The 26,957-nt window shown below is 37.2% G+C and overlaps 2 protein-coding genes across 6 annotated transcripts; both read right to left on the bottom strand.

Annotated features, from left to right (window-relative positions):
• Positions 1-1,743: 1,743 nt before the first annotated feature.
• On the bottom strand, positions 1,744-11,434 carry LOC140606096 (olfactory receptor-like protein DTMT). 2 transcript variants are annotated; one of them, XM_072778995.1, is made up of 2 exons: positions 9,979-11,434; positions 1,744-6,690 (listed from the first exon to the last, which is right to left on the bottom strand). In XM_072778995.1, the coding sequence occupies exon 2, from the start codon at positions 6,672-6,674 to the stop codon at positions 5,733-5,735; it is 942 nt and encodes a 313-aa protein (XP_072635096.1). In that variant the 5' UTR covers positions 6,675-6,690; positions 9,979-11,434; the 3' UTR covers positions 1,744-5,732. The 2 variants fall into 2 exon arrangements, with proteins under 2 accessions (XP_072635096.1, XP_072635097.1); XM_072778996.1 differs by having other exon boundaries at positions 10,002-11,434.
• Positions 11,435-11,570: 136 nt separating this feature from the next.
• On the bottom strand, positions 11,571-26,953 carry SPATA22 (spermatogenesis associated 22). Of its 4 annotated transcripts, XM_072778988.1 has the most exons (10): positions 26,802-26,946; positions 25,901-26,128; positions 24,910-25,019; positions 22,629-22,757; positions 20,599-20,659; positions 20,372-20,467; positions 17,306-17,648; positions 15,009-15,138; positions 14,252-14,349; positions 11,571-11,892 (listed from the first exon to the last, which is right to left on the bottom strand). In XM_072778988.1, exons 3-10 carry the CDS (start codon positions 24,950-24,952, stop codon positions 11,707-11,709), a joined length of 1,086 nt encoding a protein of 361 aa, XP_072635089.1. In that variant the 5' UTR covers positions 24,953-25,019; positions 25,901-26,128; positions 26,802-26,946; the 3' UTR covers positions 11,571-11,706. The 4 variants fall into 4 exon arrangements, with proteins under 4 accessions (XP_072635089.1, XP_072635088.1, XP_072635090.1 ...); XM_072778987.1 differs by lacking the exon at positions 25,901-26,128 and having other exon boundaries at positions 26,802-26,953; XM_072778989.1 differs by lacking the exon at positions 25,901-26,128 and having other exon boundaries at positions 26,806-26,946.
• Between the last annotated feature and the right edge of the window lie 4 nt (positions 26,954-26,957).

The following is a 26,957-nucleotide window of genomic DNA, read 5'->3' as shown; positions in this document are numbered from 1 at the left end:
GCATTCCTTCTATAAATATTTACTGGGTACCTACCATGTGCAAGGCACTGTGTCCATGACTGTGGGAAAAACTGTGGCCAAGGTAGACATGGTTCCTGCCCTCAAAGACCATATAGTCTAGCTCATAGACATGGCAACTAAACAAATTGCCATAAGGCATTACAAATGTTATCATAGGAAAAATCAAAGATGTGATAAGAGTGTATATTAAGGACACCTAGCCTTATCCTAGCGTGTCAAGAGAGGACATGCTTTTTTAATGAAGTTTAAGCAGAATCCTTTTTTAAAAGGAAATGAAAGTATCTAGAGAGGAAATAGTATATGGAAAACCTCAGAGGTGAGAGGATCTGGAGCTTTTTAAAAGTAAAGGAAGTTCAGTGTGGCTGAAGTATAGTGCATGTGCTAGGAGGCAGGCAGAAGATGGAGGTTGTTGGGCAGGGGGCAGGTACAGTTTGGTGACTCCTCAAAAAGTTAAATGTAGATTTGCCATATGATCCAGCAATTCCACTTTGGTATATACCTAAAAACACTGAAGTTCTAAAACAAATACTTGTACATGAATGTTCATAGCAGCACTAGTCACAATAGCCCAGTGTGGAAGCCACCATCAACTGATGACTGGATAAAGAAAATGTAGTGTCTCCATACAATGGAATATTATTCAGCAATAAAATAAACAAAGTACTGATACCCACCATAAAATGGATAAACTTGGAAAATATTATGCTAATTAAAAGAAGGCAATCATAAGAGCGACATTATATGTTACTATTTATATGAAATATCAAGAACGGGCAAATCCATAGAGACATAAAGTAGACTGATGATTGCTAAGGAAAAATGGGTAGTGATTGTTAATGGGATTTCTTTAGAGGTAGTGAAAATGTTCTAAAATTGATTATGGTGATGGTTGCACAATTCCGTGAGTGTATAAAAAATAATTTTATACTTGAATGGGCAAATGGTATGGTATGGTATGGAATTATATTTAACAAATCTCTAATAAAAACCAAGTCTTTATCGTTGGAGAAATTTGCATGTGGATTATATTAAATATATGTATATTGATGTTAAATTTCTCGGGTGTGATAATGGTATTGTAATTATGTATGAAAATGTTCTTGTTTCTAGGAGATCCTGAATGCTGAATTTCGTGGCTAAGTGTCTTGGTGTCTGAAAATTATCTCAAATAGATTGGCTATTTTATTAATTTTTAAAGTTTTTATTTTAATTCCTGTTAGTTAACATACAGTGTTATATGTTTCATGTGTGCAGTATAGTGATTTAACATAGATCAGCCATTTTAAAAGAAGAAGAAAAATGAAAGGAGAAGAAGAAAGAGAGGGAGAGAGAGAGGGGAGGAACAGAATAAGGAAGGGAGAAAGAGAGAGCTTGATATGTGCTATAAATATGAATGAATGAAACATGAACAAATTTGAGCAACTGATGGAGTATAAGCAAAACAAACTAATTTGAAACTAAGCTTGTAGCTTTTGTTTTGAACATTGTAGGTGTGATGACACAGGATTTCATCTTTTAAAATCTCTATTCTCACATCTTGCTGTTAAAATAGAAATTCAATCATTTATAAATCTGTCAATTGTGTGGTCATTCAATTATCAATTCTTATTTTTCCAATTTTCTCTTTCCTCATTAACACTGAAGTTGAACATCTTTTCATACTGTTTATTCTTCATGAATTTTCTCTAAATATTTTTTACGTTTTAAGTTTTTATTTTAATTTCAGTATAGTTAACATACAGTATTATATTAGTTTCAGGTATACAATATAATGATTAAACAACTCCATACATCACCAGTGCTCTTCACAACAAGTGAATTCCTTAAACCCCATCGCTGATTTCACCCATCCTCCCCCTCACTTCCCCTCTGGTGACCATCAGTTTGTTCTCTGTAGTTAAGAGGCTGAATAATACCCAACTATGTATACATATATACCACATCTTCTTTATCCATTCATCTATCAATGAACAGTTGGGCTGCCTCCATAATTTGGCGCTTGTAAAGATGCTGCTCTAAACATAAGGGTGTGTGTATCCCTACGAATTAGTGTTTTTGTATTTGGGGGGATAAATGCCTAGTAGTTCAATTACTGAATCATAGGATAGTTCCATTTTTAACTTTCTGAAGGCCCTTCATACTGTTTATACTGGCTGCACAGTTTGCATTCCCACCAACAGTGCATGAGGGTTCCTTTTTCTCCATATCTTTGCCAACTCTTGTTTCTTGCATTGTTGATTTTAGTGCTCTGACAGGTGTGAGGTGATAGTTCATTGTACTTTCAACTTGCATTTCCCTGATGATGAGTGAAGCTGAGCATCTTTTCATGTGTCTGTTGGCCATTTGTATGTCTTCTTTGGAGAAATGTCTGTTCATGTCTTATGCCTATTTTTAACTGGATTATTTACCTTTTGGGTGTTGAGTTGTGTCAGTTCTTTATATATTTTGGATATTAACCCTTTATCAGATATGTCACTTGGCAAATATCTTCTCCAATTCCGTAGGTTGCCTTTTAGTTCTGTTGATTGTTTCCTTTGCTGTGCAGATGCTTTTTATTTTTGATGTAGCCCCAATAGTTTATTTTTGCTTGTATTATCCTTGCCTCTGGAGACATAGGTAGAAAAATGTGGCCAAAGACATCACTGCCTGTGCCCTCTTCTAGGATTTTTGTGGTTTCAGGTCTCACAGTTATGCCCTCAGTCCATTTTTAGTTTATTTGTGTGTATACTTTAGGAAAGTGGTTCAGTTTCATTCTTCTCCATGTGGCTGTCCAGTTTTCCCAACACCACTTGTTGAAAAGACTGCATTTTTCCTATTAGATATTCTTTCCTCGTTTATCGAAGATTAATTGACCATATAATTGTGGGTTTATTTGGGGGTTTTCTGTTCTATCCCACTGATCCGTGACAGTAACATACTGTTTTGATCACTGAAGCTTTGTAATATAACTTGAAATCTGGAATTGTGATGCCTCTAGTTGGTTTGCCTTTTTCAAGATTCCTTTGGCTATTCAAGGTATTCAGTTTGCTTTATTTTTATATTACTTGTACGTGCTTTTTGTATATTCTGGATTTTCATCTTGTGTCTGTTAGACATTTACTGTCTGTCAATTCTCTTTCAAGTTTGTTTATGCTTTTTTCCTAGATAACTTTCTTCTTTTTATATGGTCAAATATGTCAAACTCACATCACTATGTTTGTCAGTTTCCACAAAAACAGTTCCTTTGAGAATTTGACTTGGATTGTACTGAATGTATTTGGAGAACTGATGTTGTTAAAATATTGAGGTTTCAAAATTCACCAAAATGTACAATTTTTAAATGGATTGATTTTAGTGTATAAAGATTACTCTTCAAAAGCCATTTAAAATGAGCCACCCCTGTGATTCCTGAGTGGCTCAGCGGGTTTAGCGCCTGCCTTCGGCCCAGGGTGTGATCCTGGAGTCCCAGGATCCGGTCCCACGTCAGGCTCCCTGCGTGGAGCCTGCTTCTCCCTCTGCTTGTGTCTCTGCCTCTCTTTCTCTCTGTGTGTCTCATGAATAAATAAATAAAATCTTTTTTAAAATAATAAAATAAAATAAAATGAGCCACCCAAGGGCAGCCCGGTGGCTAAGTGGTTGAGCACCGCCTTCAGCCCAGGGCGTGATCCTGGAGAACCAGGATCGAGTCCCATGTCGGGCTTCCTGCATGGAGCCTGCTTCTCCCTCTACCTGTGTCTGCCTCTCTCTCTCTCTCTCTCTCTCATAAATAAAATATTTTTAAAATTGTTCAATTAATTAATTAATCAATTAATTAATTAAATGAGCCATCCAGGGTCATTGTATATGTCCACCTATTGTGGTATTCTTTTTATCTCTCAGTTAAGTTTTAAAGTTTTCTTCTTATATTCTTGCACATAAATTTCATTGCTATTGAGAATAGGGTCTATTTTTCATTCTCTTTTTAATGAATTTTTTCATTATAAAGGAAACTTATAGAAGAAAGTACATTAATATAAATATTAATCTTTTTTCTTGTCACTATGTATCTGTTGTATGATGGCACTGAGATTTCAGAATTTATCCATTATAGGAACTAGTGTTACCTTAGCTGTCTCATGCATATAATAAACTATCTCAAGAAATACCATATTAAATGAAAATGTGCCATGCAATATTGTATAATCTACTTCTGTGGAGATATATATATATATATATATATACAGAACTGGCTGTTCAGGTAACTGGGTAGAAGGTGACATCATAAATGAAGATATAGAATAAAGGACAAAGAGTAGACTTGAGAGAACATAAAGAATCAATATTGTTTGTGCATGTTGAGCTTGAACTGTTCATAGAGCCTCAAGTGGATATGTCCAAAGGGCACATGACAATAACAGTTTGAAACTCTGGAGGAAAGTCTTGGCTTCAGATAGAGATGTGGAGCTCACTAGAATGTATTCGAGGATGAAAGTGGTAGGTTTGGATGCCATCGCTTAGAGGGGACAACTGAGGACACAAATGGACTGAGTTGGAAAACTAGTCCATACCATAAATGGAGATGACGGTTTTGTCTTTTAAAGGCTTCCCTCTTTCTTTCTAAATTGAAAGAGAATGAGAAGAAATCATAGAATCACTTAGTCTGGGATCTTACATAGACTCAACGATTGTCACACTGTGTGACTTGACAAGTAATTGAACATCATGCTTTTCAATCTATGAAATTGTACCATATCTTCTCTATTCCTTGGAATTGTCATGAGGTTGAGGGAAGGATAAAAACATAGACACAAACTTCTTTTATAAGGTCCACAACACCAAACAGAAAAGAGGCATCCTTAAACTCTGAACTTGTTTACCAGCTTCCAGCTTCTTTCCCCATTCCTGGGGAAATACATTTTAGGTCCCATGGGTTTTGGTTATTCTCAGGTAAAGGCAAAATATTTTCTTATAGTCAAGGGCTAGAAAAATCCATTTCAGATCAGGCCAGGTCAGAAAACAGAGTGGACATGAAAATAAATATGTGTGTGTGTGGGGGGGAGTATTGTTAAGAGATAAAATGATGTGAATCTCATGCAGAGAGAGGTAAGTAGGAGACATTAAGAGGGAGGCTGGGAGGTGGAGATGTTGGACCTCATTTAGTATTGATGTAAAAGTATAAAGAATCTTTTTTAAATTATACCACAATCAAAACAGAGTTCTGGCTTTAAAAAAAAGTAGTCTTCCCAGAACATAAAGACTCCTAACTCTGGGAAACGAACTAGGGGTGGTGGAAGGGGAAAGGGCAGGGGGTGGGGGTGAATGGGTGACGGGCACTGAGGGGGGCACTTGACGGGATGAGCACGGGTGTTATTCTGTATGTTGGTAAATTGAACACCAATAAAATATACATTTATTTAAAAAAATAAAATAAAATAATAAAATAAAATAAAATAGTCTCCCATAAATTAGTTAAAGAATGTAAGGCATGAAGGTCATTTAAAACAGGAGTTCTTAAAATACACTTTGCCAGAATCTCCTGGGGAACATAAAGAGGAGAGCTTAGCCAGCAGGTCACCAAGACCCCTCTTCCCTAGTTCAGCTCCACAGCTCCACTGTACCTCTTTTACATATTGAATAATTATTTACCGTACCATTTCTACAGGCTTTCCATGGTAAGAGAAAACATCTGGAATAGTATTCCAATATTATTATATCTCCTAGATAGAAATATGTAAAAGTATCAAATGTTACCATCACACAGAGAAGGTAATTTTCTTTCTACAAATGACTCTTCTCAGGGCTCCCTTCATGTCTTTATTCCTCAGGCTGTAGATGAAGGGGTTCAGCATGGGGGTGACCACAGTGTACATCATAGCCATGATAGTCTCCTTAACAGTAGAATTATTAGCTGATGGGCATAAATAGAGACCAATAACTGTCCCATAGAAGAGAGACACCACTGAGAGGTGGGAGCCACAGGTGGAGAAGACCTTGCAGATGCCTATGGCAGAAGGAACCTTGAGGATGGAGGACACAATCCGTGCATAAGACGTGATGATGAGCAGGAATGGGATCACGAGAATGAGCCCTCCCATGATAAATATCACCAACTCATTAACTTGAGTGTCAGAGCAGGCCAGCTTCAGCAGAGCAGACATATCACAAAAAAAGTGGGGGATTGTGTTGGCACAAAAACACAATCTGGCCATTAACAGAGTGTGTAATACAGCATGGAACATGGTCAGCACCCATGACAGCACCAACAGGGAGAAACAGAGCTTGGGGCTCATGATGGTGGTGTAGTGTAGGGGGAAGCAGATGGCCACATAGCGGTCATAGGCCATGGCCACCAAGAGGAAGCTCTCCAGATCTCCAAAAAACAGGAAGAAGTACATTTGGGTCAGGCAGCCAGCATAGGGGATGGACGGGACTTGGCTCTGCATGTTCTGCAGCAACTTGGGCATTGTGACAGAAGAGAAGCAGAGGTCAGAGAAGGATAAATTGCTGAGAAACAAATACATGGGTGTGTGGAGGTGCGAGTCCAGGTGAATGAGGACAATGATGAGTAGGTTCCCCAGGATTGTGGTAACATACATGGCCAGGAACAGGGCGTAGAACAGGTCTCGCTGATCTGGATCAATGGGCAGGCCAAGGAGGACAAATTCTGAGACGACAGTTTGATTCTTTTCTGTCATGCTTTGTCTTCAGTATCTTTAAGAAGAAATTACAGTGTCCATTAAACCTGAATTTAAAAATAAACATATTTCTATGATACATGATCTGTTAAGTGTTCTGTAAAGTTACTTGGTATCACTCTCATCACAATAATTACCATTTATATCCAAAATTCTAAGATCAGAATCTCTATGATCAGAAATGACTTTTCTTCACTTCTCTTTATCAATATTCCACCTTTTATAAAATACTCCTATTACCTCTGAGATACATATATATTGGGTTTTTCTCATACCTAACTGACCAGACATCCTCACTAACTCTAATTACTTTCTGTTTTGTCAGTCTCTTCATGTTGACGTTCCATGGCTTTTTCTTAGACACTGTTCTCTTATAATGCTACATATACCACAAAGAAAAACTCACCTACTCCAAAAGACTGCACTACCATTTAAATGTCAGATGTAGATGACTATCTAATCTATAAAACTGTGTATGTAATTGCTTAATGATTATCTTCTTTAGACTTAGCACATGTATTTTAAGCTCAGAAAATCCTAAAAGAAGCTCATGAACTCACCCTCACCCTGCCCCTCTCCCAATCTGTGCCTCCAAATCTCTCACATATCAGTAAAAGAAACTCAGGCACAAGTCATACACCTGAGAGCTCTCTTTTGTTCCCTACTTTCTTTCATCCTCAATATCTAACCACCCAATATATCCTAAAGATTCTGCTGCATTAAACCTCTTTCTCATCCATCCACTCCTTATCTCAACCATCACTATCCTGGCTGGGCTGACATCATGTCTTGTCTGTACTATTGGAACAGCCTCTTCCCTCTTCACTCATCTCCCTGTTTCCACACTTGAATACCCTCTCCATCAATATCCTTCACTCACACGTTAGCATTCTAAGATGAAAATCTGATCATCATTCTTTCTAAAGTCTTAATGGATTCTCAGTGCTCTTAAGATAAAGGCAAAATTCCTTTCAAAGGAATTGCACAAAACATGCTTCACGACCTGACCCTTGTTGACTTCCACAGCTTCACCTGGCCCCATAGTGACACTCACATTCCCCTCTCCAGAAATGCTAGTCTTGAAAGGACACAATATCTTGCCTCCAGCCTTTCCCACTTGCTGTACCCTCCACCTAGCATCTTCTTCCCTCTGCTCCCTCTTCACCTAGATGCTCCTACTTATCCTTCAGGCATATTGCATGTCATTTACTCAGCTATACCTCTCCTGTTCCCTTCAGACCAGGTGAGACCTGCTGCTATCCACAGCATCCTGGACTTGCCCCTAAAGCACTCAATTCCCAGGGGATTGTTTACAGGGCTCTCCCTAGTGGATTGGAAACATTCAGGGAAGGCCACATCTGCCTTTTTTCTTTTTTCTTTTTTTTTTTTTTAGTGGAAAGATATTTTTTAATTTATTTTTTATTGGTGTTCAATTTACTAACATACAGAATAACCCCCAGTGCCCGTCACCCATTCACTCCCACCCCCCGCCCTCCTCCCCTTCTACCACCCCTAGTTCGTTTCCCAGAGTTAGCAGTCTTTACGTTCTGTCTCCCTTTCTGATATTTCCCACACATTTCTTCTCCCTTCCCTTATATTCCCTTTCTGACAAATACCCACCATTTGCTTCACATCTGCCTTCTATGACTGCAGAAGTGTCAGCACCTGGCACAGTGCCTGGACGTAGCCAACGTTTCATAAATATTTATTGACTGTGCTTCAGGCTGAGACATGCATTCCTTCAACTTTAAAGACAGCAAACTCCTATTAGAATATCTACTCCTACTAAGTCATCTCAGAACAAGAACTTGCTAGTTTTTGACACTTCATCATAGAATTCCCTGACATATCCTCTAACTCATGGAAAACTTGAAATACTTGAACTACACTGCTTTTTAACCTAAATAGACAACTCAGTATAGACATCCACACCATCACTATTTCCTTGTGTTGTATTCACATGATTCAGTGATATTGCTGTAAAAAAACCAAATGTGATGGATAGAGGTTTAGCAATTTGGGGAGAAAAGGAAGAAATAAAAGTAATTTCTGCCCACGAGACCTTACATAGCAATACTTATGAATGCTAGCATTAAAAAGAAAGACTAAATGTAGCTGCTGAGTATCAGCCAAAAATATTTCTAGAATGTGGAGAAGTTTTGGGAGGCAGGAATATGTAGAAGGGGAGGGTTATCATACCTGAATAACTATCCTACAGAACGTCATACAACCTGGGAAAGCAAGACCCTTGGGTTGGACGGACCCTAACAGACAGGCTCATTCACCCTCTGCCCAACTTACCCAGGGTGTCTGAGAATGACTCCAGCACATTAACCTAAGGTCCTGTTTCCCTTTATTTACTAAAACATGTGAAGTGACAGTCTCTGTAGTCATCACCTGTGTCTGCAATATCCCTTCTCACATTTCCTGTTCTATGTATCCCTGGGCCTGAGAGGCTCTGGGTCCCAGAGGCGTCTATATCCTAAAGGAACTCATTAAAGTAACAGAAATTATCCAAGACCCTTAGGACTAATGCTCAGAGTCCTGGAGCAGTGACTGATTACATCACTGATCACACCTGACTATACTTTAGGGGAAGGCGGGGAAGGAGAGAAGTCCATATATGGATGCTTAATCACTGCCTGTTTAGGGAATGGACAGTAGTCTTGTGGGGCTGTAACCTACATTTTGGGAGGTGAAGGAGGATGGCTGGAGAAGCCCTAGAAAGGAACAGGGACTGTGAATATCCTAAAACATCTAACAGTGTAAGAGGTTTTGTCTTATGGGCAAGAAGTCATCTGTGGTCTTTGAACAAAGTGCCACGAAAGACACATATTTTGGAAAGATTCCCAGGGTGGCATAATCTCTCACTGCAACCATTTCTCATAAACGTACCCAAGGGTAGGGACGCCTAGGTGGCTCAGTGGTTGAGCATCTGCTTTTGGCTCAGGGCATGATCCCTGGTCTGCAGATGGAGTCCTGCATCAGGCCCCCTGCAAGGAACCTGCCTTTCTATGTGTCTCTCATGAATAAATAAATGAAATCTTAAAAAACAAAACAAAACATACTCATGGGGAGACACAAACCTACAGCTAAAAGAAATTATAGATCTCTATGAACCAATCATCAGCAGATGCATAGAAAGTACTGGAATAAAAGATAAATCCCCCAGATTATTTTCTATTTTTTCTCATGCAGAGATAGAAACCTAGATTTTCATTCCACTGAGGTATGTTTAGCTTTTTTAAATCTCTGTAGGAAACCTTAATAGCACCCTGCCACCACTCTCCACATGTCAGATTACCTCCTAGTTTCCAGCTTTCTTACTCTGTATTGATCATAAGTCCGTAGCCAATATTTATAACTTTTTCCATACTTCCTCTACGGTTTACTTCCTCTTCAGCCACATGGTCTTTTATTTCATTCAGTCTTCATTCCTTAGGAGTCCAAATCCTCAGTGTTCTTGCTTTTATTTGGGTTGTTACAGTTTTCCATTAACTTTTACCAAGTAGTACTCCAAAGAATCTCCTGGGCACCAGGCATGGTCTTTCCTTTTTGTATAGAGAAATCCAATTTTCTATTATTAATTTGGATTGAATTACCCTAGACAATATGGTAACTCCTTTATTTGTCTGTTGGTTCAGTAACACACACACACAAAAAAAACTAAAATGGCGAACTGGCAGTGCCAGCTTCCAGTAGAATAGAGCCATTAAAGCAATCCTGGTAGAAGCATTCCTTAGGCGCTATACCAGAACCTTCGTGTACACTATTCCAGACTCTCAGACATCTTTCATTTCAGCTGCAGTAACCAGTTCTGCAGACTTCAACAAGCTTCAGAGAGATACAATCTAACTGTATTACCTTACCTTACACCTGCTCCACCTGTTTATTGCATCCTGCCATAGGGTTTTTCTGCTTTCATGGAGTAGAATATCACTAGTAGCCATTTTAATACTGATACATACACAACCTGAGAATGTAAGAGAGTTTAGAACCCATGTGCCAACCCTTAAAAAACAAGTGGCAAGAGGTAAGGAATATATGCTTCCCATTTTCACTAAGATGGATGGTTCTATGATGCATTTCATCAAGCCTTATTCACTCCAGTAGTGGCTAGCTTAAAAAGCCGCTCCAGTTATCGGTTCTCCTTTCTTTGCTATTTACACTCCTTTGTCTCTTCCGGTGAGAAAAAAATTTCAAATAAACTACTAGCAAGTAAGACTTTGTCCGCATCTTGGGCAACCCAGTCTACAGCGAAAATAAGAACTCTAAACCAGCAGTCCAAAATTGTTTGGTGGGAAGCAAAAACGTTTTGAGTACATTACTTGGTCTTAGATGACAAGTCAGTCCTGCTACCACCCCTTGAATCCCAGACTCATGAATCATGGCTCTGGAAGAAATAGCACCATATGTAGGTTCTTGATTAAAAGTATATACCATATTCTATAGGTGTGTACACCAATCTTTCCGGATGTGATCTCCCAACTGGCATCACAACTGAATCTTTGGTGTAAGGCAGATGCATTTTAGAAGGACAGATATAAGGAAACAGAGAATTAAACGCAAATTATATACAAACGTGTATATAAATATATACATAAAATACATAGTACATAGGTTCACCAAATATTTGAAGTAATTAAATGACCAGCATAGACTGGCAACTCCAGTGTAATACTTAGTAGCAGTACTTGGCACCCTTGTCATACTCCTGACTTTAATGGGAATGTCTCTATATTTTTCCCATTAGGCTTAATGTTGGCTTTTGGGCTGATTCAAACACACTATTACATCATGTTAACTACCTATTCCCATTACTTTGAGCATTTTTATCTATAAATGGTTTAATTTTAGCAACTGTACCATTTTCATTTAAAAAAAACTCTTTCCACATTTAAAATGATTGAAATATTTTAATTCAATAAATGAAATACAAAAAACCTCAGTAGCTACAACCATGGAGATGATCATTTAAACAATAAGAGGAAAATGCTTTAAATTATACTATTTAAACTTCCTTCATCACTATTTAAATTTCATTCATTATATAGCACTTCATCTCAGCATCCACAATTTTAACAAATGCTTGGAAAGATTTTTGTTCAGAAACAGACGCTGGTCTGACAGAAACACATTTGAAAATATTCTTTTTCTGGTCATAGTTTCCAACACACCTATGAACTCGGCCTCTAATCAGTCTTGGAAGTTCGCGATCCTGTTTTTTAAAAAAATAAATATCAATGGAGTTATTTACTTCATCCGAATTTCCATTTTTTTAAACTAGTAATATGACCAATTAAATATGAATCACACCAAAATGCTGTAATTCCCTCACCTGATTTAGGGCCCCACCACTGATAAGACCATTACAGCTAGGCATATATGGGTGCCTTATCACAGAGGAAGGATCTTCCCTTGGGTAGAGCTTCTTACAAGCTAGTGGGCTGTTGTTTCTTAAAAGACTGAGTAACTCCCAATGTAATGGTACATGAATTATTCACTTTATTAGACTGCTTAGAGTTCAACTTCCAGTAGACAGCTGACCAAGTAGTTCAGACCAAGTCTGAACAGCTGGATGAAATATTTTAAAATCTTCTTCTAGATACTAGAGAGATATCAATGCAATGAGGGATTAGAGAGGCTCCAATCTAGGAAAGTACAGGAGTCCAAAATGGGACTTGACACTTAGGGATGTTTCCCCTGGAGGTTATCTGTCAAGGATAGTCAAGGCAACTGAGAGTATAAGAAACTGAGCAGACCTTTGACAGGCTCCTAGGACTGAGTAATAAATAATGGAATCAGAGGCTACCAAGGAAGAGAGATTCTAGTCACCACTCCCACCCTCATCCCTGGCTTAGGGGTTGGGACCCACAAGTGCTATGCCTTAATGGGATCAGTAAAATGGAAAAAGACCAGGCACCATCAAATCCTCTCAATCATGAATAAAAGTAAAGTATTCTGGAATTACTTTCCCCAAATGTCATAAAAATCACTAGTTATAAAAGGTAGTAGTGGTAATTGCTAAATTGCTAATTGTGTATGTTTATATACATGCTCTATGATGCAGTGATTTTACTCCTACATATATGCTCAACAGAAATGTGTGCATATGCACAAGAGACATATATAAGAATATTCACAGAACATTATTCATAACAGCAAAAAATCTGGAAACTCGAATGCTGCCAACAGTAGAATGAAAAGCTAAAATGCTTTACAATGGAATATTGTGAATGGAAATATAAATAAATGGACTATAGTTACATAAAACAACACTGATGAATCTAACAAACATTGTGTTGAGGGAAAGACATAAAAGATGTATCATATAATAGTATTTATATAAGATTCAAAACTAAATAGAATTAATTTGTGATACTAAGTCATGATAGTAGTTGCTTTCAGGTAGGAGACAGGACATAGTGAATGAGAGGAGACACAGGATGAATGGGGTGACAGCAATGTTCTATTTCTTAGCCTTGGGAATGTTCACTTTGGGATATTTTATAGGTACTTCTTAGAATTGTACAATTCTGATTTGTATACTTTTAGGCATATGCTATACTTCAATAAAAAAATTAAAACTTAATAGACTAGAGAAAAATAAGCATTAAAGGTATTATAGAAATTAATAATATAATTACTATTTCTTGATCATTTATTATGTGTCAGATGCTGTATATTCCTATGTTTTATTATCTAATCTCCAAAATAATCTTTTAAAGTAGGAATTAGTCTCTCCATTTTACAGATTAAAACAACTCAGGAAATTAGTAGCTTACTCAAGGCCGCAAAGCTAGTAAATGGTGGAGTAAAAATTGGAATACAAGTCTGATTTCAGAATTAAGGGCTTTTTCAAAATTAATACCAAACTCTTCTACAAGTATGTAAATCTTACAAAATCCCCAGCCTCCTTGGTCACCTGCAGACTTGTCACCAAGAGTCTTTCCTATAACCCAGCCCACTCCTCGCCTTCCTCCAATTTCAGAACCACTATCCCTGCACACTCTGGTGATTATAAACTACTTACAATTTCCTCTACAATCCATGCTTTCTCTCAACATCATGTCTTTGCATATGCCACCCTCTCACCTAAGAATGCATTCCTCCCACCTCTCTCCTCCCCCAACCAATTTTGGTTTCATTTAGTACTCTTTAAATACGTAAGATAAGATAGATTACATTCTTCGAAATCTTTCTCTGATCTGCCCATCCTTCCTATCTTTTATATTTATAGCACATGGTACATACCTTTACCATACCATTTATCATACCACAGTATAACAATTATGTAATTCTTTCTGAAATTATAATAAACTCTTTGAGAGGAAGAGCTATTTAGCACTTTTTATATTATATCCCACTTTGTATCCCTTACATCTAGCACAGTACCTGGCATATAGCAGATTATCTATATTAACTGAACAAATAAACTTTAAGGTAAGAACTGAAGCCAAACAAAATGTTGAAAGTACTACTAAATTGTTAACAGAATTTCTACTGCAATGGAATTACAGCCCACACTTGTATGTTTTGTTGGCACAGGCTTTGCAAGGAATATTTGACATACTTACTATTTCATAAAATACACAAGACAGAGTATTTTTCCCATCTCGCATAAGGAAATTCTTCGAATAATATGGACCAGGTGTAACGGCTGAATCGAGAACAGCTAAGCAAAATTAAAATGGGGGTAGGGAGAATCAGTGCTGGTAAAATGTAAATAAAATTTAACAGTGAAGAGTGATGTTTAAATAACTATTCCTACACCAAACTCTTCTAGTTTTATTTATACAATAATAAAGATAACATCTTTAGAGGGAACAATATTTCTGAAACTGTTTTATACTAAGGAAAACAATATTTCTGGCCCTCCCCAACTCAGGCATTAAGTCAGAGCCCTTCTAACAACCTTTCCAGTTTTAACATTATCAATTTGAAGACTACTACCATAAATAACCAAATAAATCTTAAGTCACACAAATCAATGACATATCCAGAGTGAAGAAAATCCTAATAAACCATAATCTCCTTTTGCAACTGTTATTTTTAAGATCCTCTAGGTACTGGAATGCGTGGGTGGCTCAGTTAAGCATCTGCCTTCACCTCAGGTCATGATCCCAGGGTCCTGGGACTGAGCCCCACATTGGGCTCCCTGCTCAGAGTGGAGTCCGCCTTCTCTCTTTCCTCCTCACTCGTGCTCTCTCTCACTATCTCTGTCTCTCTCTCAAATAAATAAATTAAAAAAAAGATTCCCCTAGGTATTCCAATAGACATTCAAAACTATTGTTCAAATAGTATTACTGAGGTTTTTTGAAGTACTATACCTACCCAATATTTCAAAAAGAAGTACAGTTTTCTGTGCATGTTCACGCCAGTACTTCATGCTTTCAATAACTGCAGATATAATTCTTAAAGAATTATCTTTTTCCTTAAGCTTTAACTGGTATAATGAGCTTCCCTTTTGAAAAATAAAAACAGCATTAGAAAAACTTCTCATTTTTTTCATCATACTCTTTAACTTTCCACGTAGAGATTCTAGGTCCTTGTGTATAAAATGTATAAAGTATGTTTCAAAAACTATTGAAAATTTTAGTACATCCTTTAGTACATTCTAAATTAAAGACATTAGCACTTTATAGGAAGAGAAACCAGGATATACTTGGAGAAAATCAAGAAGAGAATTGTTTGTGTGGACATTCACTCACTCATTTATTTATTGAATTTTTAAGATAATTATTTATATGGACATTCATTCATTTATTAAATATTTTTAAAGCATTGTGTGCCAATCTTGTAATAAACTCAAGTAAGTAAAACATAGTTCCTTTCCCTAATGTGTCCACACCCTAAGAGGGGGCCAGAAACATTCACTCATTCATTCCAAAGGTACTTACTGGCATTTACTACGTGTCAAATGTGGGTAATGAGGAAATAGCACCGTACTTGAAACAGACAAGATATCTCATAGATTTTGCCCTCTAATGGAGGATTCAGAAAATAAATACATAATAGAATATCGGGAATTGATATATACTATGAATAAAAAAACAGGGTAAAAGGATAAAAAGAAACAGGAATTAATACTTTAAATAGGTTATTAAGTGAGGACTAAGGGAATAGCAAAGTTAAAGACCCTGAGATGGGAATGTGTTTGGCATTTTTAAAGATGAACTAAGAATACAGTATGTTAAGGTACTAACCTGCGGGGGTAGCACACTTCCTTTGTGAGGGTGGGGGCACATCAAACAACACTTGGTGGGACTTTTTCCAACTACAATTACCTTCCTTCCTCCTCCCCTTCCTAACCAAGACATGAATGCCTCCCATTGAGAGCTACTGCCATAATATGCAGCTGTTACTCAGGTAACTGTATCATATCATTCTTGTGTCCAAGGAAACATAAGGTTGAAAGCCACTATGATATATGCTGCATTAGTCAGGTTTCTAGCAAAAAAAAAATTTACTCCAAATGGCTTGTTGAAAAGACTTCTTATGGGTATATGGGCAGAACAAATACAGGGTATTTAAGCCCTCAAACCTAACAACAATAAGAGACTTCTGTCATTCCTAGGCTGAAAGGACAAGGGAAGAAAATAAAATCACATCTGTGAAAGCTGGACTCATGGAGGGGCTATATCATTTAGGAACAACTACTGCCTACAACATAACATTTAAAAAGGGAGAAAATGGGAAAACCCAACCTCCTCTCCACCCTCTGATTTCCTGCCAGTGACTCTCACTGGCTGACCCCTAACAAGAGCTAGCCTAGTGACCTCAGGATGATGCACTATGCAGGACAACTCATCTTTCCAGAGCACAGAGAAGACAGAGAGTAAAAAATCTATTGGACCAGGGGACAAGGAAAGAAGGTAGTGAACAACTAGCATACATAATATATAAAAGATATTTACAAAGAACAATTGAAGAAAGGAGTGGTGAGAGGAGGAAGTAAGACTGAAGTACAGGTATAGGGAAAAATATAAACCAAAGCAGAGTCATATTACAATGCATATCATGTTCAGAGAATCGTGAAGGGTCTGAAATGACTAGTCTATTAGAGAATTTGTAGATTATGGAATATGAAGCTGGAAAGATAAAATAAACTGTGGCCTGCAGTCCAAATCTAATCTGTTTTTGTAAACTTTTATTGGAACACAGCTAAGCCTATTCATTTATATATTGTCTATGGCTGCTTTCAAGCTACAATGGCAGAATTGAGTGTATAGCTAAGAAAGGCCATATGACCCATGAAGTAAAAAATATTTTCTATCTGACCCTTTATAAAAAGAGTATGCTAACCCCTGTTATATATAAAAAAAAAACTTAGACTGACATATGAAGAACTGGGAGAATTTCTGTAAGTAATGGATAAACTCTTATCATCTCCATAATCAGTCAACAGTGAAATTCAGAACCCGGTAGGACACTCTAAAGCAACTATGAAAAGGACCAGCCACTCACAACCTCTAAGGAAATATTCTGGAAACATTTATATACACCAATGAAACTAGATATTTGTCTTTATCATGAAATACATGCCATTACATTGATTTTAAATGCTCTTATCTTTGTTACCTAAATATTTCATATGTTTAAATGTAAATATTCCATATTTAAAAGTTTACCTGGAGAGTGCTTTTTTCTGGAATATCATCCAACATTTTCTTCTTAAACTGATTTTGTTGAAAGTTAGGCTTAACTGCCTGTAATGCACTGTTTTTGTCTAGACCTCCCATTGTAGAGCCAGGTATTTTTGAGGAATGTGCTTGTCTGAGTACTTCAGTTTCTCTTTGGTGAGATGAGTTAAGAGGTTCTGATACTCTTAACTGCTTCCCTTGTTGAGTTCCCCAACTCCTTGGACAAGAATTTATTCCATCATTTGCCACCAAGTTTGTTCTTTCGCACTGAGGCCTAACATCATTTCTATCCCAAGTTTTCCAGCTGGTCTTTTTGTTGCCATCTCTGAAGCTGTAATAGTTTGTTTTTAATATTAGATTTGTTTCTATATATTTTTATTTTAAAAAATTAATAGTGAAAAATTGTGGATTATAAAGTACTTTGTAACTACTGACTAGTTAGAAATTCCAAATACATTTTCACAACAACCCTACAATACATTATACTTCTCTTTTTGGGTGAGGAAACTGAGAGAAGGAAGTAACTTGCCTGATATTATACAAGTTACTATCAATCTGGAACTCTGAGAATCCTAGTCTCCCAACTCAGAGCCCAATGCTAAAAAGTATATTTTTAAACTACATAAAAGCTTTAATACGACAGTGGTTGTCTCTGAGTGGTAGGAGTCTAAGGATATCTGCCTACTTCCTTATATGTTTATTTTAAAATTTTCTACAAAGTAAAATTTTAATAAGCTAAACTATGGCTTAAAGGTGATTTTAAGTCACAAGGAGACACTGGGTGTTATACTGTATGTCAACAAATTGAATTTAAATATTTTAAAAAATTAAAACAAAACAAATCATAAGGAGAATAAATATAGACAGTGTAGATAACATTTGATTAGAAATTTTGTACTTTTACTATATAGCTTTAAAGCCTGACTTATGAATCTGTTGCAACATTTTAGCAGCTACATTAATCTAAGTGAGTTACATTAGGTGATGAGAACATGAAGTTAATAAGGCCAAAATCAGAAGTATAATCTCTAAGCAGATTAGTTAAGAGTTCCACAGGGAGAAACTAGTCCAGGTCACAAATTCTTATTTCTGAATAATTTTCCTGAAAAATATCACCAGTATCACAAGGGGGCAAATAATACAACTCATCCCTTGTTAAAGAAAATAATCCAAAGAAAGGTCCAGGTTCCCTAGCTACCAGGCACAAGTCCAGACTGTATGGGGCCTGAAGCATGTAAAATGTGGCCTTCTTAATTAGGTGCAAAATTAGGTATGAAAATAATGAGAAAAGAAATCACAAATAATTTCAAACTTTTAAAAGTTGATGGATATCACAAACATCACAATATCCAGGAAAAATACTACTAGTATTTTTATTAATTAACTGCCTGATACACCTCTATAAAAATTCTTCCTACATTGATAACCTCTTCACATGACAATTTTATTTTCAATAGAAAGAACAGAAACCAAAATTTACCTTTCCTCTTTTATAGCTATGAAAATTACATTTCTTATCAGTTTAGTAAAGTTTCTTTCCGCTTTACAACTCATTGGTAAACAGCACATCTACAAGTTCCTCCACATTTTTGTCTAGGAGGTGGTCCTGGCGTGGGGACAAGTCCTGGAAGAACTACAGTCCTTTGTTCTTCCTGGGTGAGCACACAGAACATCTGGCTGTTTCAGCAGCCAATTCAGCTCAGCCAGGTCCTCAACATCCCAACCAGACCATGAAAGGTGCTTAAGTTGTAGTGGCTTCTGAGCAGGGCAGAATAGTGTTTCCCTTGGATCCTTCTCCTTGGATCTAGGCATCCAATGAGATCCCCCAAGAACAAACTCTTATTGGGGCTACATGGATATGAAGGTAAAGCACAGGTTCTAAACCTAAGCACAGAACGAGTTAAAAGAGCTTCAGCAGATAACCAGCTGCCTAGTTGGGTTTTCTACTTTTAGAAAGTTGCTCCTGGATTTCTGTTGTTATATTCCAACTGTCTAGTAGATTATCTATTATTTCAAAGTGGAATATCTGATACTGTCTGTCCAGATTACAATCTGTTGCCTAACTCTCTAATGCCAGTCAAAAATGGATTTTCTTGTAGTACCTGCAGCTGAAACTGTGCCTCCAAGGACCATCTCAAATCACTGAATGGCCTAGTTAATAAGCCCTGGTCCTAAAGAAAGTAACTAATTGGTTCTGAGGAAATTAGCGTGATCAAAACTAATTTTAAAAAATACAAACTGTTTTGATGTATTTATTAACCATTAAAAGTTTCTCCCCTTTAAAAAATATGGTATCTCTAATAAAAGTGAAGATAATATTAACTTTACAGGATTGCTGTAAGGATTATTAAAATAACGTATCAAAAGCACTAAACAAGACTGAAACATGATATATATTTGATGTTGTTTTTCCAATATTTTGTTCGCAAAATTAGTTCCTTCAGTAGTTAGTAGTTACTCAATACTAAAATCCAACCTAACCAATAATCCATATCCTTTTCCTATCTATTTTTAATATTTAAGGATTAAACTTAGATCCTTATGGCAATGATCCAGAAGATGGTCCTCTTCATTTCCTGTGTACCTGCCATTGTTTATGCATATGCATTTTGATCATCTTTCTTTCTTATTCTGTTCTGTTTACCATGGAGCTGACTGTCTTACTAGGGTAAAATTGACTATTCTATTTGGTTGTCAATTTCTGAGTATATCCAACACTAAAAGACAATTATTCCTGACTCTTCACCTATTATCAATTATATTATTAATGATTCATAGCAGGGTGATAAATATTGGCAGAAATTTCATTATAATATGAAGAATTCTTTGGAAACATACTGACAAATTACCTATTTTTAAAGTTTTATATACCATTTTTAAAATTCTTTTATAAAAACATAGCTTATACTGCTATGGCTAGTTACTATTAAGTATAAAAACTTCCTAAATGTAATTTTGTCTGAGAAAGGAAGAAGAGAAGGAGGAGAGGGAATGAAGGAGATAAAAGGTGGGGAAGGAGAAAGTATCGAAAAAAGAAATCTTAAGTAAACTCACCTCCAATGACTTTTGCTTCTTTCAGTATTTGATTGAATAGACTTAGACACAGAATCTTGACTTCTCAGAGGATGAGAAACTGAATGTGGTATTACCCTTTCAAAGAAACATGTCTTATTAAATATTAATAGTTTGTTTCCAAACTAAGAAATGTAAAATATACACTGAAGAATAACATCAGTCAGTAACAGATACATAGAGTCACTGGTACATATTTTTCCACCTACCCTGTGTTCATTGTTTTCATTAAAGGAGGCAACTCTGGATTCACAGCTTCCCAGGCCCAATCTCAAAAGATACAAGTAACAAAGATAAAAAGTAAGATAGGTAGCCTTTTAAAAAAATAATTAATTCATACGTATTTAATTGGTGGGAAACTAAAAGTTTGAAGAAAAGGTCTTGAAAATATGGATGTGTTCAACAGTACTTTGTTGTGGAATCTGTCACAACCTACCTTATTAATTTTTATAGGTGTCTTTCTTCCCCATTGTATTTTAAGCAAAATTAATAGTTTGTATCTTTTCCACGATCAATTCTAGTGCAGTATCTTGTACTTTGTAGTATAAATTCATTGTAATCAATGTTTCTTAAATTTTTTTGACCCCAACCCACGGCAAAAAATAATTCATAAAAAAATACATCATAGCCCAGCACATATGCGCGCGCGTGCGTGTATACAAAGGAGTGATGTGTGATGCACTCTGTGTGTGATGCACTCTGCATTTTCTATTCTCTTCTATTTCTTTCTTTAAAGAAGCAGAGCCATATATTAGTAAGTTTTTTGAAGGCAGAGACCATATCTATTACAGACATAAATGTTTCCTGACCAGACTAATGGATCAAGATAAAACTTGAAAAACACTGATCTAGCCTTATCTCTTACCCAATGTAAGACTCTCATTACATCTCTGACAGATAGTAATCCTGCTCAGTTGGACAGTTCAGTACTTCAGGAGGATGAACATTTCCCTATTGAGTAGCTTCAAATGTTATTTTTCTAGGACAACATTCATGCTATTCACAAAAACATTTTAAATGTCAGAGAATTTTTTAGATGGCATAGGATAACTAGATAAATGCCCATTTATGCATATCCATGTGAATTTTTATGTTTTATCCATAAAAATGAAAATAATCTTTTATCCATAAAAATGAAAATAATATAAAATTCCTACTATGAATTCCTCAAATGTAGAAGAAAAGAAAAGAATCATAGCTTTACAAGCAGACTAAGGCCTATGGTTGCATGCTGGATGGAATTAACATATATATATCTCAAATATATATATATTTTATTAACATATATATCAAATACATATCAAATACGTATTTGTTAAGTATATATAAAAATATAACATATAATATATAGAGAGAGATTGATTTTAAAATTCTAGTTGCAAAAGATCCTATGAAAGATTTTTAAAGTATGTTCAAAAACCTATAAATGTATATAACCAGCATATATTAAGTATATTTCAGAAAGCCTGCCTGTCCATGCCTTGTTCTGAATAGAAATAAAAGGTCAGCAGATATTAAGACCTCTCAGCACCCACCACCACAGCTAATTGTTGCAGAGATGAGAGGCCTAATAATAAAGCTAAACTAGAATTTTAATGACCTTAACTGAACCAAAGCTATCTCTAGAATTTAATCAAAAGATATAGAAGGCAATCAACAGTGGACTCTGAGAACTAGAACTCAAAGGCTATGTTGACTCCCAGCAAGGACATGGGCTAGTTGAAGTTATAAGGAAGCCAACTCGATGAGAGAAATGAAGCAACAAATGAAGAAAGGCAAAAATGTTATCAGAAGAGAAAAAGGCCAAGCAGTAAAAATTTCAGGTTTCTATCCTTCCTAAGGTCTAAATTTTCTCTCATTTTTCCTGTGCTCACATGCACCCATATCCCAATTCCTGAGATAACCCGAGTGTCCCCATTCTTTATCACCACATGCCTAAGCCACAATATCCATATAACTTGGAAAAGAAAAAACAAATCTTTACAATGTGAGCTACAACTTCATTAGAACAAAGTCTCCAGATCTAAGATACTCCATTTAAATGCGAAGCCACCCTTGTAGACAAGGAAACTCAAACTACTGTACTGGAATGTTCAGAAAGAGCCAAGTAATCCCTATATTTGGATAGAGGAAAGAAGAAAAAAAATAAACTTTCTATTTCCATTATAATAAAATAAAAATGGTAATTTTCTACATTCCTAATTCTTATTTTCTGAAAATTTTCACCTTATTTTCTTACCTGGTGGTAGAGGAGGGAAATCATAACTGTCGGAAGCAGTACTGACACTTGGATCATTTGTAAGTGGATTGGAAGTTAATGGCTGTCTATTCCTCTTCTTCTGATTGAACAATGGTACAGGCAAACAGCCTAAATTCAATGTACCAATAAATTAGTACAAAATAGGCAAATAATCAGGTCTAGTTATAGGATAACTGAGTATAACAACTACTTTGTCTACTTCTATGTGTTATTTTATATTTATTACAGATTTATTTCTACATCTTTGAATTGGTCTTTACATTCTTTTTAAGGTCCCAAATAACCTCATTTGTCTCTGTAACAACTCCTTTCCTGTTCTACATTAACACTGGTTTAATTTCTCTTGTTTGGAAGTAATTCCCATTTCCTTCCTCACGCCTCAACCCTTTCCAAATCCACTTTTTGTTTTCCTTATTTTTCTTCTGCGCTTGCTTATTACCATGTCAACTGGAGGGGACCCTGCAAGTACAATAGAGGTGAAGGAGAACCAAACTCTAACCCATGCTTTCTTTCTTTTTTTTTTTTTTTTAATTTTTTTTTAACCCATGCTTTCTAAAACACTAGGCACTCTTTGGACTATGAGAGCACACCCTTTAAGGCCATGGTTCTCCATCTTTAGTTTGACTAAGATTTACATGGAGTTGTGCTTAATATGCCAGTTCCTAGACCTCGCTCTCATATATTTTATTCAACAGATTTAGTTTAGAACCTAAAATTCTGGGCAACCCAGGTAGCTCAGCGGTTTAGTGCCGCCTTCAGCCCAGGGTGTGATTCTGGAGACCCGGGATCGAGTCCCACGTTGGGCTCCCTGCATGGAGCCTGCTTCTCCCTCTGCCTGTGTCTCTGCCTCTCTCTGTGTGTGTCTCTCATGAACAAAAAAACAAAACAAAACAAAAACAAAAAACAACAACAACAACAAAAAACCCTAAAACCGCAATTTTAGCATGCACTCCAGGTATCTGTAATGCATATTTTCTGTGGATCATTTTGAGAATGCTTCAAGTGGTAATACTCACTCCACATGAGCATAAATAAATATTACTTCCAGGCCCTCCAGATGGGAGGCCTGAGATCTCAGGTCAAGCAAAAGAAGGGATCTCAGACCAAAAAAAGGGGTCCGAATAGCTTGCGTGGTGCCTAGATAGGACCCAAGCTTCCTAAATCTCAGTTCAGAGATCTTGCCACTCAATCATACTCTAGTTGGTCCATCAACGTGTACTATGGGAAAATAAAGACTCTGTGATAACTGTCTGATAAAAAGGCTGGGAAAATTATGTGAGCTCTGAAATCAGACTGCCTGGGTTTGAATCACAACTTCAAACTATAAACTTGGGCAATTTCCTTAAGTCATTGTGCTAATATGACATAACAGAGAAGCAGGCTAATCTGGTGATTAAGAGCATGGATGCTAGAGCCAGATTCCCAGGTTCAAATGCTGGCCCTGCCACTTCATAATTTACTTATTTAACCTCCCTGTGCCTCAGTTTCTCATCCAGGAAACAGGGATGATAATAGTAATACCTATCTCAGAGGACTGATGTGAGGATTAAATAAATTAGTACATATAATTAAATGGATAGAATACAATACAGCCACCATAAATAATAGCTATTCCTGTCTTCACTGTGCATTATCATCAGTCCCCTGGTTCTCTTCATTCTACTAACTAATAAATTGGGTAAGCAGAAATGGCAGGGTAAGTTGTTAGGGAGACAGAAATGCTTCTGGAAATATTTTAAATAAGTCGCAAATACAAATAGAAATAAATCTATTTCTTTGTTTTCAGCTTAAAAGTGAAAAACAACTCAAGTACATAGGGTTTCTAGAAAGAATACTAGGGTAAACCCAGGAATATTTCATTTTACTCCCACCTCTATCACTACAGGTTTTGTCTAAGTTATTTTAGTTCTTTGGACCTCTAAAGTAAAGAGGCTAGACTGTATGTTCAAACTTTTTAAAAGGTTCCTTCCAAAATGTTCCATCTATAAACTACACAAGGTTTACATGGTATATAAAAATATAGAGGGATCCCTGGGTGGCGCAGCGTTTGGCGCCTGCCTTTGGCCCAGGGCGCGATCCTGGAGACCCGGGATCGAATCCCACATCAGGCTCCCGGTGCATGGAGCCTGCTTCTCCCTCGGCCTATGTCTCTCCCTCTCTCTCTTTCTCTCTCTGTGACTATCATAAATAAAAATTTTTAAAAAATATATAGAAAAACTAAAATAAAAATATAATAAATATTATTGAATAAAATGAATACCTGCTGTACTTCGAGTTGAACTTTCACTTGGGTTTCTCTTCATTTTCTTCAATACCAAAATCTGAAACTTTTCTTTAGCAATCCAAATTTACAAATGAAGCTGACAAAACCTTCAAAGAAAGAAATTTGTAACTCCTATGGTATCAACAAAAAATCAAGTTCCCAGCCTAGTAATTCACCGAAATTATGATTTAACACTCTGGTGTTATGCTATATGTTGGCAAATTGAACTCCAATTACAAAAAAAAATTTTTATCTTGACGAAGTCCCAATAGTTCATTTTTGCTTTTGTTTCTTTTGCCTTCGTGGATGTATCTTGCAAGAAGTTACTGTGGCCGAGTTCAAAAAGGGTGTTGCCTGTGTTCTTCTCTAGGATTTTGATGGAATCTTGTCTCACATTTAGATCTTTCATCCATTTTGAGTTTATCTTTGTGTGAAAGGGAATATAAGGGAAGGGAGAAGAAATGTATGGGAAATATCAGAAAGGGAGTCAGAACGTAAAGACTGCTAACTCTGGGAAACGAACTAGGGGTGGTAGAAGGGGAGGAGGGCGGGGGGTGGGAGTGAATGGGTGACGGGCACTGGGGGTTATTCTGTATGTTAGTAAATTGAACACCAATAAAAAATAAATTAAAAAAACAAAAACAAAAAAAATTTTTTAAAAAAACACCACTCTGGTTTCAAATCTAATAAGGGAAATACTTTACAGAATCTTTTGCTTCCTGAAATAAGAACTTACCATCTATTTCTCCAACTTTGTTAGGAATGGATTAGGACTGGGGTGGCTAAAACCTGGCTTCCTAAACATATGCGGATTCTCACACAGTCTACATCATGTATCTCAGGACCAAGCACCCACAATGAGACAGTTCTGAACCAGAATTACAAAGAAGGGAATGGACTACAACACGGGCAAAGCAGTGTGCTTACAAGGCTGGGGAGGAAACATAAAACAGCTGAACTAGCCCTGTGAGAACACGCTCTATCTCACCTTAGAACACTGGGCAGGTCACCTCCTTTGGCCATTAATTTGAGATCCCTGTATTATACAGCACCAAAGACAAAGGCCTCAATACCCAGAATAATTGTAACGGCGAGTTTCTGCTGTCTTTATAACTTCGACATGTGAACACAAGTTTTCTTCTACAACAAAATTCGTTGTGGTTTTTTTTTCCATGTTTAGCCTCCTAACATATTTCAATCCCAATCCAACAAACACCTACCACATGAAAAGGCAAAATACGAACCTCGATAAGTTATTTCTGCTCCTACATTCACTATCCAAGGAGGAAAACGGGCATGAACACAATTTAGGAACAACGTAAATCACACTGAGGTAAACATTAATTTCCAGACGTCACTTATAGAAATAAAACTTGGGAAACCCCAAGAGGCAGCGGCTGCCTCTGCTTTGTTTTCACATCTTGGGCTTGAAGCCGGACACAGATCCAGGCCTTTAGGAAATATTCTTGAAGTCATTCTGGGGAGCAAGGCAGGTTCTGGCTTTCTTTCCTGGGCACAGAAATATCAAGCGAACTCACACTCCGCACCAGAGAGGGGCTCGCAAGGGCTCTTAGGCTTCTGAGTACCACACGAACATCAACAACGGGCGACGCCCTCCCCCACCGTGGGCTCTGGGTCCCCGAGATGCCCGAGCCCAGCTTCTGACTGGGCCCCAACGGCAGGAATGCGGTCGGCAGCGGCGACGTGCAAGAAGTCTGTTCGACGTCTACACGCGGCTACAACGCGCACACACCCCACCCAAAGACCTCAGCCGGAGTCCGGGGGCGCCTACTGTGGCGCCTCCTGGGCCGTCCAGTCAGGGCTGTGTTCTCTTCCAACGACCTGTCCCTGACCCAGGGGCTGGGGCAGTTTGGGAACTAGGGACAAACCTGCCTTCCCCTTCTGGGCCCTCCGGCCAACAGGACCCGCAGCCTCAACCTGCAGGTTTCTACGCCTCCAATAACCGTTGCTGGGTCGCGAACACACTCCAGTCAGCTACCGGCCGACGTCCCGGCCTCCGAAAAAGCGCGAGAAGTGGAGCTTTG

This window comes from Canis lupus, chromosome 16 (genome assembly GCF_048164855.1).
Source record: "Canis lupus baileyi chromosome 16, mCanLup2.hap1, whole genome shotgun sequence".
In the NCBI taxonomy this organism is placed as follows: Eukaryota; Metazoa; Chordata; class Mammalia; order Carnivora; family Canidae; genus Canis; species Canis lupus.
The sequence above is the reverse complement of the archived record's forward strand: the minus strand, read 5'-3'. Positions and strand labels throughout refer to the sequence as shown.

Bases quoted from the DNA above. Each gene is read 5' to 3' on its own strand.
- LOC140606096 (XM_072778995.1), bottom strand. From the start codon at position 6,674: ATGACAGAAAAGAATCAAACTGTCGTCTCAGAATTTGTCCTCCTTGGC.
- SPATA22 (XM_072778987.1), bottom strand. From the start codon at position 24,952: ATGAAGAGAAACCCAAGTGAAAGTTCAACTCGAAGTACAGCAG. The intron at 17,649-20,371 runs GTGAGTTTACTT...AAACTATTACAG, and splicing joins AGAAGCAAAAGTCATTGGAG to CTTCAGAGATGGCAACAAAA. The intron at 14,350-15,008 runs GTAGGTATAGTA...AATTTTGCTTAG, and splicing joins ACTTCTTTTTGAAATATTGG to CTGTTCTCGATTCAGCCGTT.